At 45.7% G+C, this 14,442-nt stretch overlaps 1 protein-coding gene across 1 annotated transcript; it reads right to left on the reverse strand.

Moving 5' to 3' along the window:
* Positions 1–2,600: 2,600 nt before the first annotated feature.
* Positions 2,601–13,615, reverse strand: LOC134396011 (zinc finger protein 260-like). The gene is made up of 5 exons (XM_063122331.1): positions 13,541–13,615; positions 11,944–12,070; positions 10,471–10,581; positions 6,636–8,392; positions 2,601–3,404 (listed from the first exon to the last, which is right to left on the reverse strand). Exons 1-4 carry the CDS (start codon positions 13,544–13,546, stop codon positions 6,672–6,674), a joined length of 1,965 nt encoding a protein of 654 aa, XP_062978401.1. The 5' UTR covers positions 13,547–13,615; the 3' UTR covers positions 2,601–3,404; positions 6,636–6,671.
* Between the last annotated feature and the right edge of the window lie 827 nt (positions 13,616–14,442).

Genomic DNA, 14,442 nt, shown 5'->3' on the forward strand with positions numbered 1-14,442 from the left:
GAGCCCTACCCTCTTAAATCTGGTCACTCTAGTATAGCTCCTGCAGCTTTAACTGTTGTGACAAAGAGGAAATTTCCCCAGGTTCCCCATATATACAAATGGCATCTGCTGAAATTCCCTTTTCAATACAACTGTTAAAGATACAGGAGCCCTGTCCTCCTTTTCATATGGTCACCCTATACCACTCATACTCAGCCAATCTGCACTTCCCCTTAACCATCCAATCCACATGCAGGCATTCAACCCCCCCCCCCCTACTAATTGTAAGTACCTTGAGGCCTACTTGTTTCCTGAACCTTATACATAACATAAACAATAACTTTGTGTGTGTGTGTGTGTGTGTGTGTGTGTGTGTGTGTGTGTGTATATATATATATATATATATATATATATATATATATATATATATTTACATACACACATATACATACTAGCTGTAGCTGGCATAACATACGCCATTGTATCATATCTTAAAGGTTATTAATTAAATGTCATTGCATTTTATTTCTTTGTTCAGTCATATATTTCTTTGTAAACACAATTAACAATCTCGTTCTTCGCTGAGGCGAAGGCTGGAGAGCCGCTCCCGGCTCAAGTGCGAAGAGGGCAGGAAAAGAGCGCAAGGGTGGGGGGGGGTGGAGCGTGGGTTTGTTTTTGTTTTTCCTGCCTCAGCTCGGTCGCTGATTGGCTGCTGGGTCTTGGAGTCCCAACTGTCATCCCTCCCGCCTCCCACCACTCCCCACCTGCATTTGAGTTACTGAGCTGTAACAGTGGGGGGGGGGGGGCAGGGCCACGGTCGCTTAGCAATGCTGGAATCTTCACGGAAACATACCTACATACCCAAGCATTTTATATATAGAGAGAGATTTACAGTCGGGCTGACAGTGGATTTGATACCTTAGATCAGTTAGTAGGCTTGGATAATGAATCCCTACCATTTTCCCTATCATGGATTAGATATCCTATACCACCTAGTTCTAGTTGGCAATACATTCAGCTTCAGCATTTGTTGGGAGTCTATATGTGGCCGAGCCCCAAAGAGTGCTTCAGCGTCACCTGCATTGTTGGAGGAATTAATTGGTTCCTTACAGAAAGCTCAGCTGGTTGTTTTATTACGCTTTTCATGGTTTTAATTTTTGTGAACCGCCCAGAGAGCTTTGGCTATTGGGCAGTATAAAAATAATAAATAAATAAAATTCTCAGGCCAAGGGATTCTCTTACGTAGGATGGAGAACCACAGAAGATGGTTTCCTTCCATTCTATGCCTGTTTTTAGCCAATGAGAGCTGAAGCCACTGTCTCCTCCCAATGTGGTGCACCCCCTTTTCTTTTAAGAGTGGTTGTCACATGGGTCGTCTCTGCTTTCCCACAATGGCTGTATAAGCTATTCGGGCCACAGAATTTCATTCCCTCCCCGTCGCTTGATGCAACAACTGAAGACACCACCTTAAGGACACAGATTTTTATTGCAGAAGTGTATCCACACAACCCCCCTCTCCACCTTGAAACATGTGGAGAGAACTGCCACAGCCCTCACTGTAGTCATGCACCAACTCCACACTCCCAGGGGCTGCCTGATGTTGAAGCAGTTCTATGCATGGGAAGAGTTCAGTGCTATGTCCACTGAACATGTGGATGTCCCAGGTGAGTAGAAGTGGAAGTGGGCACACCTGGCCCTTCCCACAAGTCCTTTGGGAACTTTGGAGAGGGTCATCATGTAAAACTCACTGATGTGGTAAAGAGAGGTTGGATTTCTTCTGCAAGGCCTACTTCTGACAGCAGGTGTCACTCTTTCCATTGAAACAATCTCAAGCTAGCGATATCAGAGAAAACCATGCCCCCTGACCCCCAGACTTTATTTCAGTTCCTACTGAGATGTCTGTTTCAATTTGCAGTGACTTTTGGGAAATGTGGTGGGGAGGGGGAGTCGGGCAAATTTCTGAGAAATTTCCACAAATTGCAGAACCTTCCCATCCACTTCCCACCCCAGCAATATGGGCAAAAAAGTTCCTGGAGTTCAAGGAACAGCCCTCAACTAGGCTGGCAGATGCAAAGTGATTCGTACATGCTGCAGAACTCTGTTGAGCCAAAACGAACTGGATTTTCCAGTGGTGGACAATCGTGTTCAGAGGAGGGCAACCAGTATGATCCGAGGTCTGGAAACAAAGTCCTATGAGAAGAAACTGAAAGAACTGGGTACGTTTAGCCAGGAGAAGAGAAGATTGAGGGGAGACATGTTAGCACTCTTCAAGTACTTGAAAGGTTGTCACACAGAGGAGGGCCAGGATCTCTTCTCGATCCTCCCAGAATGCAGGACATGGAATAACGGGCTCAAGTTACAGGAAGCCAGATTCCGGCTGGACATCAGGAAAAACTTCCTGACTGTTAGAGCAGTACAATGATGGAACCAATGTCATACTAGGGAGGTCGTGGGTTCTCCCATGCTAGAGGCATTCAAGCTGCAGCTGGACAGCCAACTGTCAGGGATGCTTTAAGGTGGATTCCTGTATTGAGCAGAGGGTTGGACTCAATGGCCTTATAGGCCCCTTCCAACTCTACTATTCTATGATTCTAGTTAAAGCATTGAGTATTGTAGTTACATACAGAGACAAGAATCATATATTTATTTATAAGTGCCTTTTTACACTGCTAACAAGCGTCACCCAATACAGTTGACATAAAAGAACAAAAACCAAAAATAAGAAAAATGAAACTAACGCCTTTAAATCAAATGGAGCAGAATTAAACCCTGACATCCAATATTTTGAAAACATCAAAAGATAATGAGAATAAGAATGTTTTCACTGCCTGCCTAAATGTCATCTGAGTTGTGGCTAGTCTCACTTTCTTTGGGACAGAATTCCACAGCCAGGGTACAGCTACTGAAAAGGCCCTGTCTCCTGTTCTTACCACCCGAGCCTCGTTTGCTGATGGGACATGTAACAGAGCTCACCCAAAGGCTTTTTCTAACATTGCTCTGGATCCACAGGCCTCTTGCTCTAGTGGAAAGGGGGATTCCACTCCCACAAAGCAGGCTCCTAAATGCTCTCAATTCTCCAGTCCCGCTGCACCTCCATCCCCAACGCCTCATTCCATCCCATTTCAGAGGATCCCTCAATCCTGAGGCAGATGCTTTGGGGGCAAAGGCAGGGAAGAAGAGCGAGAAAAGTCTTCTTGCCAGAACAGAGTCCCACTCGTCTTTCTCAGCCATGTCCGAAGCATTCACAAGCATCACCCTTCGCAGAAATTCTCTTTATGATCGAGGATCCCTTTTGAGACAAAGCCTCTATTTCTTCACATGGACACCATTCATAGGATTATCTTTCCCTGAGCAGCTTCTCCATGATCTCATAAAGCTCAGTTCTTCCATAGGGTGGGAAGAACCACTCATCTGTGGGATAACAACTGGAGATGAAAAAGAGAAAGGGAATTAGCAATTAAGAGCTGATCTCCACATTACACTGAAGGAGGATTCAAACTCTGGATTATCCAGCTTCAGACTGCAAGGGAGGGAGAGGAATCACACAGAAATATTTAAATACTTCTGTCGTGGGACCATACTGGAAGTCCATTGTATATCAAGGAGGTTAGGTGGTGTACAGCAATTCCTCCTTTTTATTTTATTTATTTATTTAAAATATTTCTTGACTGCCTTTCAGGGCAAAAGCCCTTCCAAGGTGGCTCACAGCAATAAAATACAAAAAAACAGTTAAAACATTAAAAGCAGTCAAAACCTAAACACAATAAAATGGCAATAAAAGCCAACAATAAAATCAGCAACAACAGTGGTGAAAGCAGCAGCGACAGCAGTCACAAGAGAAGGTTAAAATAATGTGTTCCAAGGCCTTCTTAAAAACCTGCAATGACGGACCTCCAGTGGCAGCTTGTTCCAAAGGTGTGGGGCCACTGCAGAGAAGGCCCTCTCACGTGTGATCACCCGCCTAATAGCTCTCACAGGTGGGCAAATGAGAAGGACCTCTCTTTCTGATCTTAAAGTGCAGGCAGGCTGATATGGGTGAGTAACTTGGTCCCAAACCATTTAAGGCTTTAAAGGTTGAAACCAGCACTATGAAGAGGGCTTGGAAACACACAGGTAACCAGTGCAGCTGGTGCAGTATAGGTATTGCGTGATCAAATCATCTCACCCCCACCAGTACTTGGGTAGCTGCATTCTGCACCAGCTGAAGCCCCACATACAGCGCACGACCTTCGTTGCCTAAACCAACTTTTGGTTTCTGTCCCTTTAAACTGATTGACAAGGGTTCTTTTCTCAAGGTCAACCACCTGCTTTGGAAGTTGAGGGAGTACCGTCCAGGCAAGGCAGCCAGGTGTATGGGATAAAATAAGCAGAGATATCAATGGTAGGATGCAATGACAAATCACTCCTGATTAATGCATATGGTTTTGTAACTAAGTATCCACTAGGTAGCCTGCCAAATCTGTGAGAAGGTAGCCAAATCAGAGGTGCTGCTGGTAGTTCGTTAGTGACATGATCATGAGTTGGCAAGAACCTAAGACAGAGATGCCATATAAAAAGCCCAAGGGAGCCCATAACAACAAACCTCACTGTGGGCAAGGATTGTGCCACAGCTAACCAGTCCGGGAGCATGCCTGTCACTGTAGTGACGACCACGAAGGGCCTTTTCTGCTGTGGCACCCTGGCTGTGGAATGAGCTCCCTAGAGAGGTTCACTTGGCCACCTACATTGTGCTTTTTGCAGTGCCAGGGGGAAATCTTTTTATTTTCCTTGCATTTTAGAGTCCTAGTCTTTTGGCTTTGCTATTATAAAGCTCTTACTGTATTTTAAGTCTCTTCAATGCTGCTAGGTTTTATTCTGGTTGTATTTTTATATGGTAGGTATATGCTTCTATAATTTATATTGTCTTCATGCTGTAACTTTGTGGTTTTCTTTTTTGTGAACCACCCAGAGAGCTTCAGCTACTGGGCAGTATAAAAAAGTAATAAACAAATAAATAGCAAGTTTCTAGTAACCAAAAGGATATACATTCTCTGTACCTGCCTTTTCCTTTCTGTGTTTTCTTTGCTGTTAATATCTTACTTCTCCTTTCAAATAAAATCTGAGAAAGGAACAAACCTGGTGTGATTATTGCCTCATCTGAATCCTAAAAAAACTTCACCTGAACTACACAAACATACACACACACACTCGTTGTATGTATTGGAGCTATAGCTTTGAAAATGCAAAACTTATTGACACACAGGGGAGCTCTAGTCAAACATTTCTCGAAAGACACATTGTGAAAAAGATCATGGGTTCCTAAATCCCACCTCACCTCCTGACTATACATTTTGGCTCGCTGGAGAAATGAATGAAATTAAAAAGATAACGAGAAGTTGCAGCAAATCTATTTGCCCTTGTGAAATTAGGAAGAGCACCAACCCTGGAAAATTCGGCAGCTGCCTCGGTCCAAGGTTGTTCCAGGCTCTCTCGCTGTCTCCAAGTTGAAAGGAGAAATGATCTGCTTAAGAATGGAGAAGGGAATTTGGGGAGCTTACCGAATACAAGGTCAGGCTATTGCTACATCTAATGCAGGATTGTATACCCGGACAGGGAGTTGGCTCTCCAGAGTATCAGGGACCGTATCAGTTGACAACAGACCTGTTTTGAAGTAGAACAGCTGGGACATTCAAGACATGAAGTACATGCTCTGCAGGGCTGAGCATTTTAAGTTCATTTTGCCCCTTCTGGGATATGCTGGGATAAATTGCCTTCGTTTGACCATTACATAATATTGGATAGAAAATGAATATAAATCTAGATAAGAAACTTTCTTACTTGGCGGAGGAGATTCTCCTGTGGCGGAGCCCTGAAGGAGTAGTTAGAACAGCAGCAGACACATCTATGGAAGGGGATGAAGGCATTTAACTTATTGTTCCCCCCAGTGTCTTCCATAATCACCACAGCTTTATTCTTTTTCATATACATTATCTATATCAGGGTTCCCCAGCCTTTTTGGGACAGTGGGCACATTTGGAACTTTTAGAGAATGTCATGGGTGCCCTCACAAAATGGCTGCCATGAGGGTAGGGCTTGCCCCTTCATAAAATGGCTTGCGTGGTCACAGAACACGCATTTCCCAGAAGGCAAAGTAACAAGGAACACAAAACCACTGTTTTGAACCCAAATAAACATGGCAATGGATGGCAGAACTTCATTTTGCAGCATGCCAGCCTCACAATTAAAAATATATATATTTTTAAAGAAATAAAATAAATCAGGAAGGGCAGAGAGCCTGGTGGGCAATTAACAGAAACATCCACTGGCGTATTGGTGCCCAAGGGCACCATGTTGGAGACACTGATCTATATTGTGTTTCAATTTTGTTTACTTCTCAGCCACCCTGAATGTCTCATTGGGTTGAAAAAGCAGCAGATGAGGTTTTAAACATTCAAGGAAGAGAGCTATATAGTTCATGAACATAAAATTACTGAAATCAGAGAGAAGGAACACTACCCCTTCTAAATTCCACCTCTTGATGAATTCCTACAACTGATCCATTCCAATTACCCACCTCTACTGGGGTGTAGTGTCTAGGTGGACTCACCAATGTAAAAATACATTTTTTTTCTGCCAAAAAAAATGTTTCTAATTAAGCGATGAAAAGAATATCTCACCTGCACATTCTTTGATGTCCCAGTATGCTTTGTCTCCTAGTGTAGGGGGAAAGGCTTGGGATACTCGTATGATTTCTCATCCACATGGGCTTCCTGGTGCCTGAGAAGAGCCAATTTCAGAGAAAAACATTTTGCACATTCTAAGCATTTATAGGGTTTCTCTCCTGTATGGACTCGCTGGTGGCTCATGAGTACTGATTTCTGAGAAAAACACTTCTCACAGTCCAGGCATTTATACGGTTTCTCCCCTGTGTGGATTCTCTGGTGGGTCATCAGATTGGATTTCAGAGAAAAGCGCTTTGCACAATCCAAGCATTTGTACGGTTTCTCCCCTGTGTGGGTTCTCTGATGCCTCATTAGACATGTACGCTGAACAAAACATTTATCACATTTCAAACACTTGTAGGACTTCTCTCCCGTGTGCAATCTCTGGTGTTTCGCAAAAGTCGATGGAGCACCAAAACACTTTCCACATTCCAAGCATTTATATGGTTTCTCTCCTGTGTGGACTCTCTGGTGCCTCACGAGTTGTGATTTTTGTGCAAGACACTTCCCACACTCCAAGCATTTATATGGTTTCTCCCCTGTGTGGATTCTCTGGTGTCCTGTGAAGGCTGATGGATCAGCAAAACACTTCCCACATTCCAAACATTTATAGGGTTTCTCTCCTGTGTGGACTCTCCGGTGTTTTGTAAATGCCGAGGGACTAGCAAAACACTTCCCACACTCCAAGCACTTATAGGGTTTCTCTCCTGTATGGACTCTCTGGTGAACTGTGAGTTGTGATTTCCGAGTAAAACATTTCCAGCACTCTATGCATTTAAAAGGTTTCTCTCCTGTGTGGACTTTCTGGTGGCTCATGAGATGTGATTTCAGAGAAAAACACTTCCCACACTCCAAGCATTTGTAGGGTTTTTCTCCTGTGTGGACTTTCTGGTGCCTTTTGAGACTTGATTTGAGAGAAAAACACTTCCCGCACTCCAAACATTTATATGGTTTCTCTTCTGTGTGGGCTCTCTGGTGTTTTGCAAAGGCAGAGAGATTTGTAAAATGCTTCCCACACTCTAAGCATTTATCTCCTGTGTGGACTCTCTGGTGTTTTGCAAAGGCAGACGGATCAGCATAAGACTTCTCACATTCCAAGCACTTATAAGGTTTCTCTCCTGTGTGCATTCTCTGGTGCCTCCTGAGACTTGATTTCAGAGTAAAGCACTTCCCACACTCATAGCATCTATACGGTTTCTCACCCGTGTGGACTCTCTGGTGAAACACGAGAGATGATTCCAGAGAAAAATACTTCCCACACTCCAAGCATGGATATGGTTTCCCTTCCGTGTGGGTTCTCTGGTGGCTCATGAGGACCCAACTCCGAGTAAAACGCTTCCCACATTTCAAGCATTTATACGGTTTCTCCCCTGTGTGCGTTCTCCAGTGGCTCATGAGTATCCACTTCCGAGCAAAATACTTCCCACATTCCAAGCATGGATACGGTTTCTCCCCTGTGTGGATTCTCTGATGTCTCATAAGGTTGGAGCGCCGACCAAAACATTTCTGACATTTCAAGCATTTGTGGGGTTTCTTTTCTACGTGGATTCTCTGGTGTTTTGCAAAGTTTGATGGATCAGCAAAACATGTCCCATCCTCTAAGGATTTATATGGTTTCTCCCTTGTGTGGATTCCTAAAGGTTTAGCAAGGTCTGAGTTCTGAGTAAAATTTCCCCCACACGTGGTCCTTGAGTACTGTTTCCTGCACTTGCCTGTGGGCATAAAGGACAAAAAGAAACAAGATTGATGTTGGAGGATGGGAAAGAAAGCAACCCAGTGTGGTGTAGTGGTTAGAGTGTTGGACTGGGAGTTGGGAGATCTGGGTTCTACTCCCCGCTTGGCCATGAAGCTCACTGGGTGATGTTGGGCCAGTCGCAGACTACCAGCCCAACCTACCTCACAGGGTTGTTGTTGTGAGGAGAGAAGGAGGATTATGTACACTGCCTTGAGCTCCTTAAAGAGGAAAAAAGGTAGGATATAAATGTAACAAATTTAATTTAATTTAATTTTTTATTGGATTTATATCCCGCCTTTTTTCCTCCAAGGAATAAAATAAATTAAATTAAGTTGTAGGGGGAAATTGAGCCATTAAGACTGTGGAGATATTGAAACAAGGCACAAAACCTCATCATTTCTACCTCTCTACTTTTATCCCATTACCTCAGGGGAGGTATTTTTTTGACCCGAAGATCCACATGCCGCTATAAGTGGTGGGCTGGGGAATGTATTTTGGTGGGGGTGGTTGAATATGGGAGGACACCAGGGCTGTTGTCCCTCTTGCATTCCCCCCCCTCTCTCTCTCTCACACACACACAGTCAGTCATATATACATTCAGTGGAGGCTGGTGGCTCATTTGTCAGTGGGGCAGTGAATCCACTCTGGATTTCAGTCAGAACTCTAAAGAAACTATCTAAAGTGCTGAACCCATTTTGGGGGTAGGATTCAGAACCTTGGATAGCCCCTTTAGACTTCTGACTAGCTCTGATTGAAATCCAGAATGGGTTCACAGCCCCACCAAAATCGGAGCCTCCAGCCTCCACTGCACACATTTCCAGGGAGGACTGGTGCATAGGGAAAGCTGAGGAATGCCTCCCCTCTACCGTGTCAGGCCGTGGTGAGCCTGATTCTCATGCAGAGGGTTTACCCATCCTCCCTGTCACAATCACACTCACTCCAGCAAGTCGCTCAGCTGTTTATGGGCTGGAGGGAACGCAATACGCACAAGGACGTGGGTATGCGGGAAAGAGTCGTTCTTGCACACTGTCCTCCCCGAGAAAAGCCTGATTCACCCAGGATGACGATCACCTGAATGGTGGGCTTGGGGATGCAGGAGAATTTGGCAGCAGCGGAGGTCCAGACGGAGGGACTCGGCAGTGGCCATGAACTGGGGACCCTGCAGGGCAGCGCTTCCTCCTGACTTCTGAAGGAAGCGACTGAAGCATAAGGCGGAATGTTAGCATTTGAAAGGGGACGGATCAGAGTTCCAAGGGGCGTTGGTCAACTGGCCTCAACTGACGCAGGAGTCCGGCAGTGACATGGACTCTGAGGCCAAAGACCCATGGAAACTCTAGGGCCTGAGCACCACTGCAGAACTGCCAGAGACCCTGAGCACTGGCCTCCAGAGACCCCCGAGCCTAGCCCCAACACCACACCAGCATCCTCTTCTACAAGAACTCCACCTCCCGGGGCATAAGAACATAAGAAGAGCCCTGCTGGATCAGACCAAGGGTCCATCTAGTCCAGCACTCTGTTCACACAGTGGCCAACAAGCGTCGATCAGGGACCCACAAACAGGACAGGGTGCAACAGCACCCACCCATGTTCCCCAGCAACTAGTGTATACAGGATTACGGCCTCTGATATTGGAGACAGCACACAACCATTAAGACTAGTAGCCATCAATAGGCTTCTCCTCCAGTAATTTATCCAACCCCCTTTTAAAGCCATCCAAACTGGTGGCCAACACCACATCTTGTGGTGGTAAATTCCATAGTTTAACATAGTATGAGCTCTTTGAGAGATTGGAGGAGTCCTAGGCTCCAGGGGGGAGGCCTGTCCCTTTAAGGCCTCTCTTCTGTAGGAAAGGGTAGAGTCTGGGACTGTAGCATAAAAAGGCTTCCATTTGGGCTCAGGCCTCCTTTTGGAGCAAACTGCTCATTAAGAGCTCTCCTGAGTGTTGAAACTTCCAGCCGGCTTTGCCTCGACTCCTTGCTGCCGTGCCACTTTTGGCCTGGTACTAAGCCCTGTGGGCTTCTACTCGGTCCAGAACAGGACCCCGGGATCCCTCACCTGAGGTAATGTTGGCGTTTTCCGCTCCATCCAAGCCTGGGGAATCCAGCACCCACACTTCTTCCCCTTGTTCCAGCCGGGAAATGAGCTCAGGCTTGGCGACTGCAAAGCCTGCTCAGGAAAGAAGAGAACAGGGAATATCATCACTCAGTTTGCGACCTCTAAAAATACCCAAACAACCTCCCATTGTACGGCTCTGTGTTTGTATGTGTGTGTGTGCATGCACCACAGGCGTGCACAAGGGGTATGCCAGGTGTGCCCAGACACACCCTTATGTCTCAAGAAATAAGCACCAAATTGAGGAAGCCATTGAGTAGGGATTCAGAGGGGGATCGAGGCACAGTGAGAACAGCCCTCCAGCTGCTCTGATGCCACTGCCTGCCCCACCAACAAAAAACAGTGTGCCGTTATTCCTGGCAGCAGGAGCAAAAAGGAATCACTCTGCTGGGAGCCTCTCTGCCAGGAGCCACACTTCAGAGAGACCAGGGCAGGAGGAGGGACCCCGAAGGCGACTGTTGCCTCTTAAGCCCCTCCTCTGGCCAGTATCACCACAAAGCCCCACCAATACTGGGCTTGAGGAGCGTCTCCTCGTTCCCCAACCCCTCACCAGTGACCCTCCTGTGGTCAGGCAAGCCAAATGCAGAGTAGGGCATCAGTCTCTACAATGTTTAATAAATGAATGAATAAAAATAATGCCCTTTATGACTGAGTATTCAATAAATGTTCACTTTTAAAAAAAAATCCCTGGCTGCACACCCTAATTAAATGTGCTGTGCACACCTTTGGTGTGCACGCATGTATGAGATGGGGTGATGGCTTCACCCACTTTTTGCTTTGGTCCTGGTAATTTTTTGCTATAGCTCCTACCCATCATTAACATTCAACCTCTGGGACTTCCTTCCATCCCAGCTCACTCCAAACATCAGAGCCAGGAAGAAAGAAAAGTACTTGGAGCAATTGGTTGAAGGGAGCTCTGGGGCTGTAGTGGGGGTGTGGGGGAAACTCCTGGCCTACCCAGTCGAATTTTAAGATGTCTGACTGTTATTTTAATAATGTATTAGTTTTATATGTTTTTAATTTTATGTATTTTGTAGTATTTTTGTATTCATTGTTGTTCCCTGCCTTGATCCAGAGAGAGAGGCAGGTAAGAAATAAATGTTATTATTATTACTATTACTACTACTACTACTACTACTACTAATAATAATAATAATAATTCAATATGAAACATAATGGCTCTGTAATGTCCAAATCTTTCCTCAGCTGAGCATGCCAGAGATGGTTGCTGTGAGGAGGAAGGAGGTCAGTATTTCATGCAATTTGCCCTGATTTGCTGGGTTAGGCTGAGAAGAAGCCGAGGGAAGCAATCCAGATATTAACGAACAAACAAAGTCATCATTTCCAGAATGCAACTACTGACAGGGGAACACCAAAACTTACAGCTCATACTGAACGAGGATTCAAATCCCTTACCCAATGAGGCCATGTTCCCATAATTCTCCATCATGACGTCCCTGTACAAGGCCCGCTGACCCGGATCCAGCAGAGCCCCCTGGCCCTCCGTGAAATACACGGCCACATCTTCGAAGGTCACCGACACCTGCAAGAACAGAGAGATTCCCCATCTCAGTCTCCACAGCCCTAGAAATCCTTTCGAAGTCAGAGACATGGAATACAAGGCTGCCACCCTGAATGTGCAGGGAATGCTAAATAATGAAATGATATGGTTAAGCATATCAAGAGTGACATGGTTTGAAAAGCACTACAGAACTATATTTTGCGATTTTATTTTTTTTAGGAAAACTGAAGGAAAAGACAAACTTCAATGAATATACAGTTTTTCAGTCTGGCAAAATTAGTGCAATATTGCTAGATTTGGGGGGTCCTGGACAAGACTTCTTCAGAGGGGGGGTCCTCGCTCATAGGAACCCATCCTCCTCACGTCCATGGTCACCAACTGCTGCTTCTCTTCCCCATCAGCAATGCCCCCCAATATCTCTTCCTCCCTCTAAAACATTGATACCCCCTAAACGAATTAGCAAGCAAGCAAGCAAGCAGGGATGGTAACTGCTGTTTCTCTTTTGGGCCAGAGGTATAGGACAGGTGAACAAGCAGCAGGCCCTGGGAGCTCTCGATGGAAGACGCACAGGTAGGTACCCTATCCAACTATCCTGACCCTGCTGCTTCCACTTATAGAAGAAGTGGAAGTAGGGGAATAAAACTATGGGGAGGAATGGTTCTTCCCAGGATTTCTGAATGTGCAGTGCTGTTTCTACCAGGATGTGCTGGGCCATTCATTCTTCAGTTTGCATACACTACAACAACAATTGGAGGAGGATGCTATTGCCTGTGAGCTTCCCATTTAGTTGGCCGCTGTGGGAACAGGACGCTGGATTAGACAGGCCTTTGCTCTGATCCAGCAGAGATCTCTGTATGTTGCTAGAGCCTCCTCCCCGAACCAGGTGCCCTCCAAATACTTTAGGTTCCAACTCCCCTCAACCCAAGCCCAACTGTCAGCAATGATTACTGTAGTCCCAAACATCTGCAGGACACCAAGTTATTCCTAGAGCAGGGGTGGGCAGAAAGTTGATTTTAAGATGTTTTGGACTTCAACTCCCAGCACTCCAGATCGCTAGCGCTGCTGGCAGAAGGCTTCTGGGAGTTGAAGTCCAAAACATTTGGCGATCTATCTTCGGCCCATCCTTGTCCTTCATCACATTTGTGACACGCATTTTATTAACAACGGTAACGAGGCTCTTTCAATTGCTACACAGATCGGACTTTTATTTTATTATTTTTCTGCCTCCGCCATTTTAAGGAGATGTCGGTGGGTCTAGCTTCCAGCTTTCCTGTCCTTTTTCCTTTCTCCCGCTTTCCTTCCCAAATCTACTGCGGGGGGTGGGGGGGGGAAGGATCCAAAGCGCAGCCATTTCTTTCTCCCCTCTAGATCTATTTTAAAAGGGGGCTCAAGCAAACAAAGGAAAGAGACACTGTATATAATACAAACCCTCGCTCCCCCCCCCCCTCCTCCTCCTCCTCCCCCCACGTACGCACCTTCTCTCCTCCTTACCTGCATTTTGCACGGTGGGATTCAAAATGACACCTCCGAAAGTTTCTTGCTCTTGCAAGAAACTCAACACCTCCCACCCCCAACCCCGCACCGTGATCATGCGTTTTCCCCACCCATTTTCCAGCTCAGCCAATCACTCCGCTCCTCTGCACACCTTCTTTCCCAGCTCAGCCAATCAAACATGGGAGTATTCAAGCCCCTGACAGGCAGACAAAAAGCCGCGTCGCTGCTGGGTATTGTAGTCCTTCTGTCCCTTGTCAGAGCACAGCCGGTCCCGTAAGCTTCGAGCGTCCCCAAATTATTGGTTCTTGCAGAAGCTCGTGAAAATCACCGCTATATTTCCGTGAAATACACCGCCACGTCTTCTTTTAAATAAATAACGGGTCCGATCCGGGCTGTTTCGTTACAGCTTTTACACCGTCCCCAAAAATGTCATTGCGTGGTGCCAGTGCCAGATTTAGGAACAAGCCAAGTAAGCCATGGCTCAGGGCTTCATATTATGAGGGACCTCTAAATAAGTTGGAGATAAGTAAGATGCACTATAATTTAAATTGCTTTGGCTTAACTATGTTGGAAAGACTAGTAGGACTTTCAGCAGATTTGCCTTAGATAGAGAAAGCGTGGCAACCCAGCATTTCGTATTGGAGGCAATAAGCACAGATGAGAGCCAATTTAAAAGAAGTTCAAATCAGCTTACTTTATTGGTGTTTTTATTTATACACATCTTTAGAGAAGGCTGACACTGCTTAACTATAAGCACCAGGTAGTATCCTTTCTATTATAATGTAATACACACTTTCCCCCTTTATTTAGCTTTAACTGTGCAAATGCACTCCTGGCCACCGCTGAAATCTGGGCATCCAGGGTCAGGGCTGAATCCGGGAGTACACCCAAGCTGCAAA

This window comes from Elgaria multicarinata, chromosome 3 (genome assembly GCF_023053635.1).
Source record: "Elgaria multicarinata webbii isolate HBS135686 ecotype San Diego chromosome 3, rElgMul1.1.pri, whole genome shotgun sequence".
Classification (NCBI taxonomy): domain Eukaryota; kingdom Metazoa; phylum Chordata; class Lepidosauria; order Squamata; family Anguidae; genus Elgaria; species Elgaria multicarinata.

Coding starts and splice junctions, on each gene's coding strand:
- LOC134396011 (XM_063122331.1), bottom strand. Junction 10,582..11,943: donor TGGGAACATGGCCTCATTGG/GTAAGGGATTTG, acceptor TTTCCTGAGCAG/GCTTTGCAGTCGCCAAGCCT. Junction 8,393..10,470: donor AAACGCCAACATTACCTCAG/GTGAGGGATCCC, acceptor TTATGCCCACAG/GCAAGTGCAGGAAACAGTAC.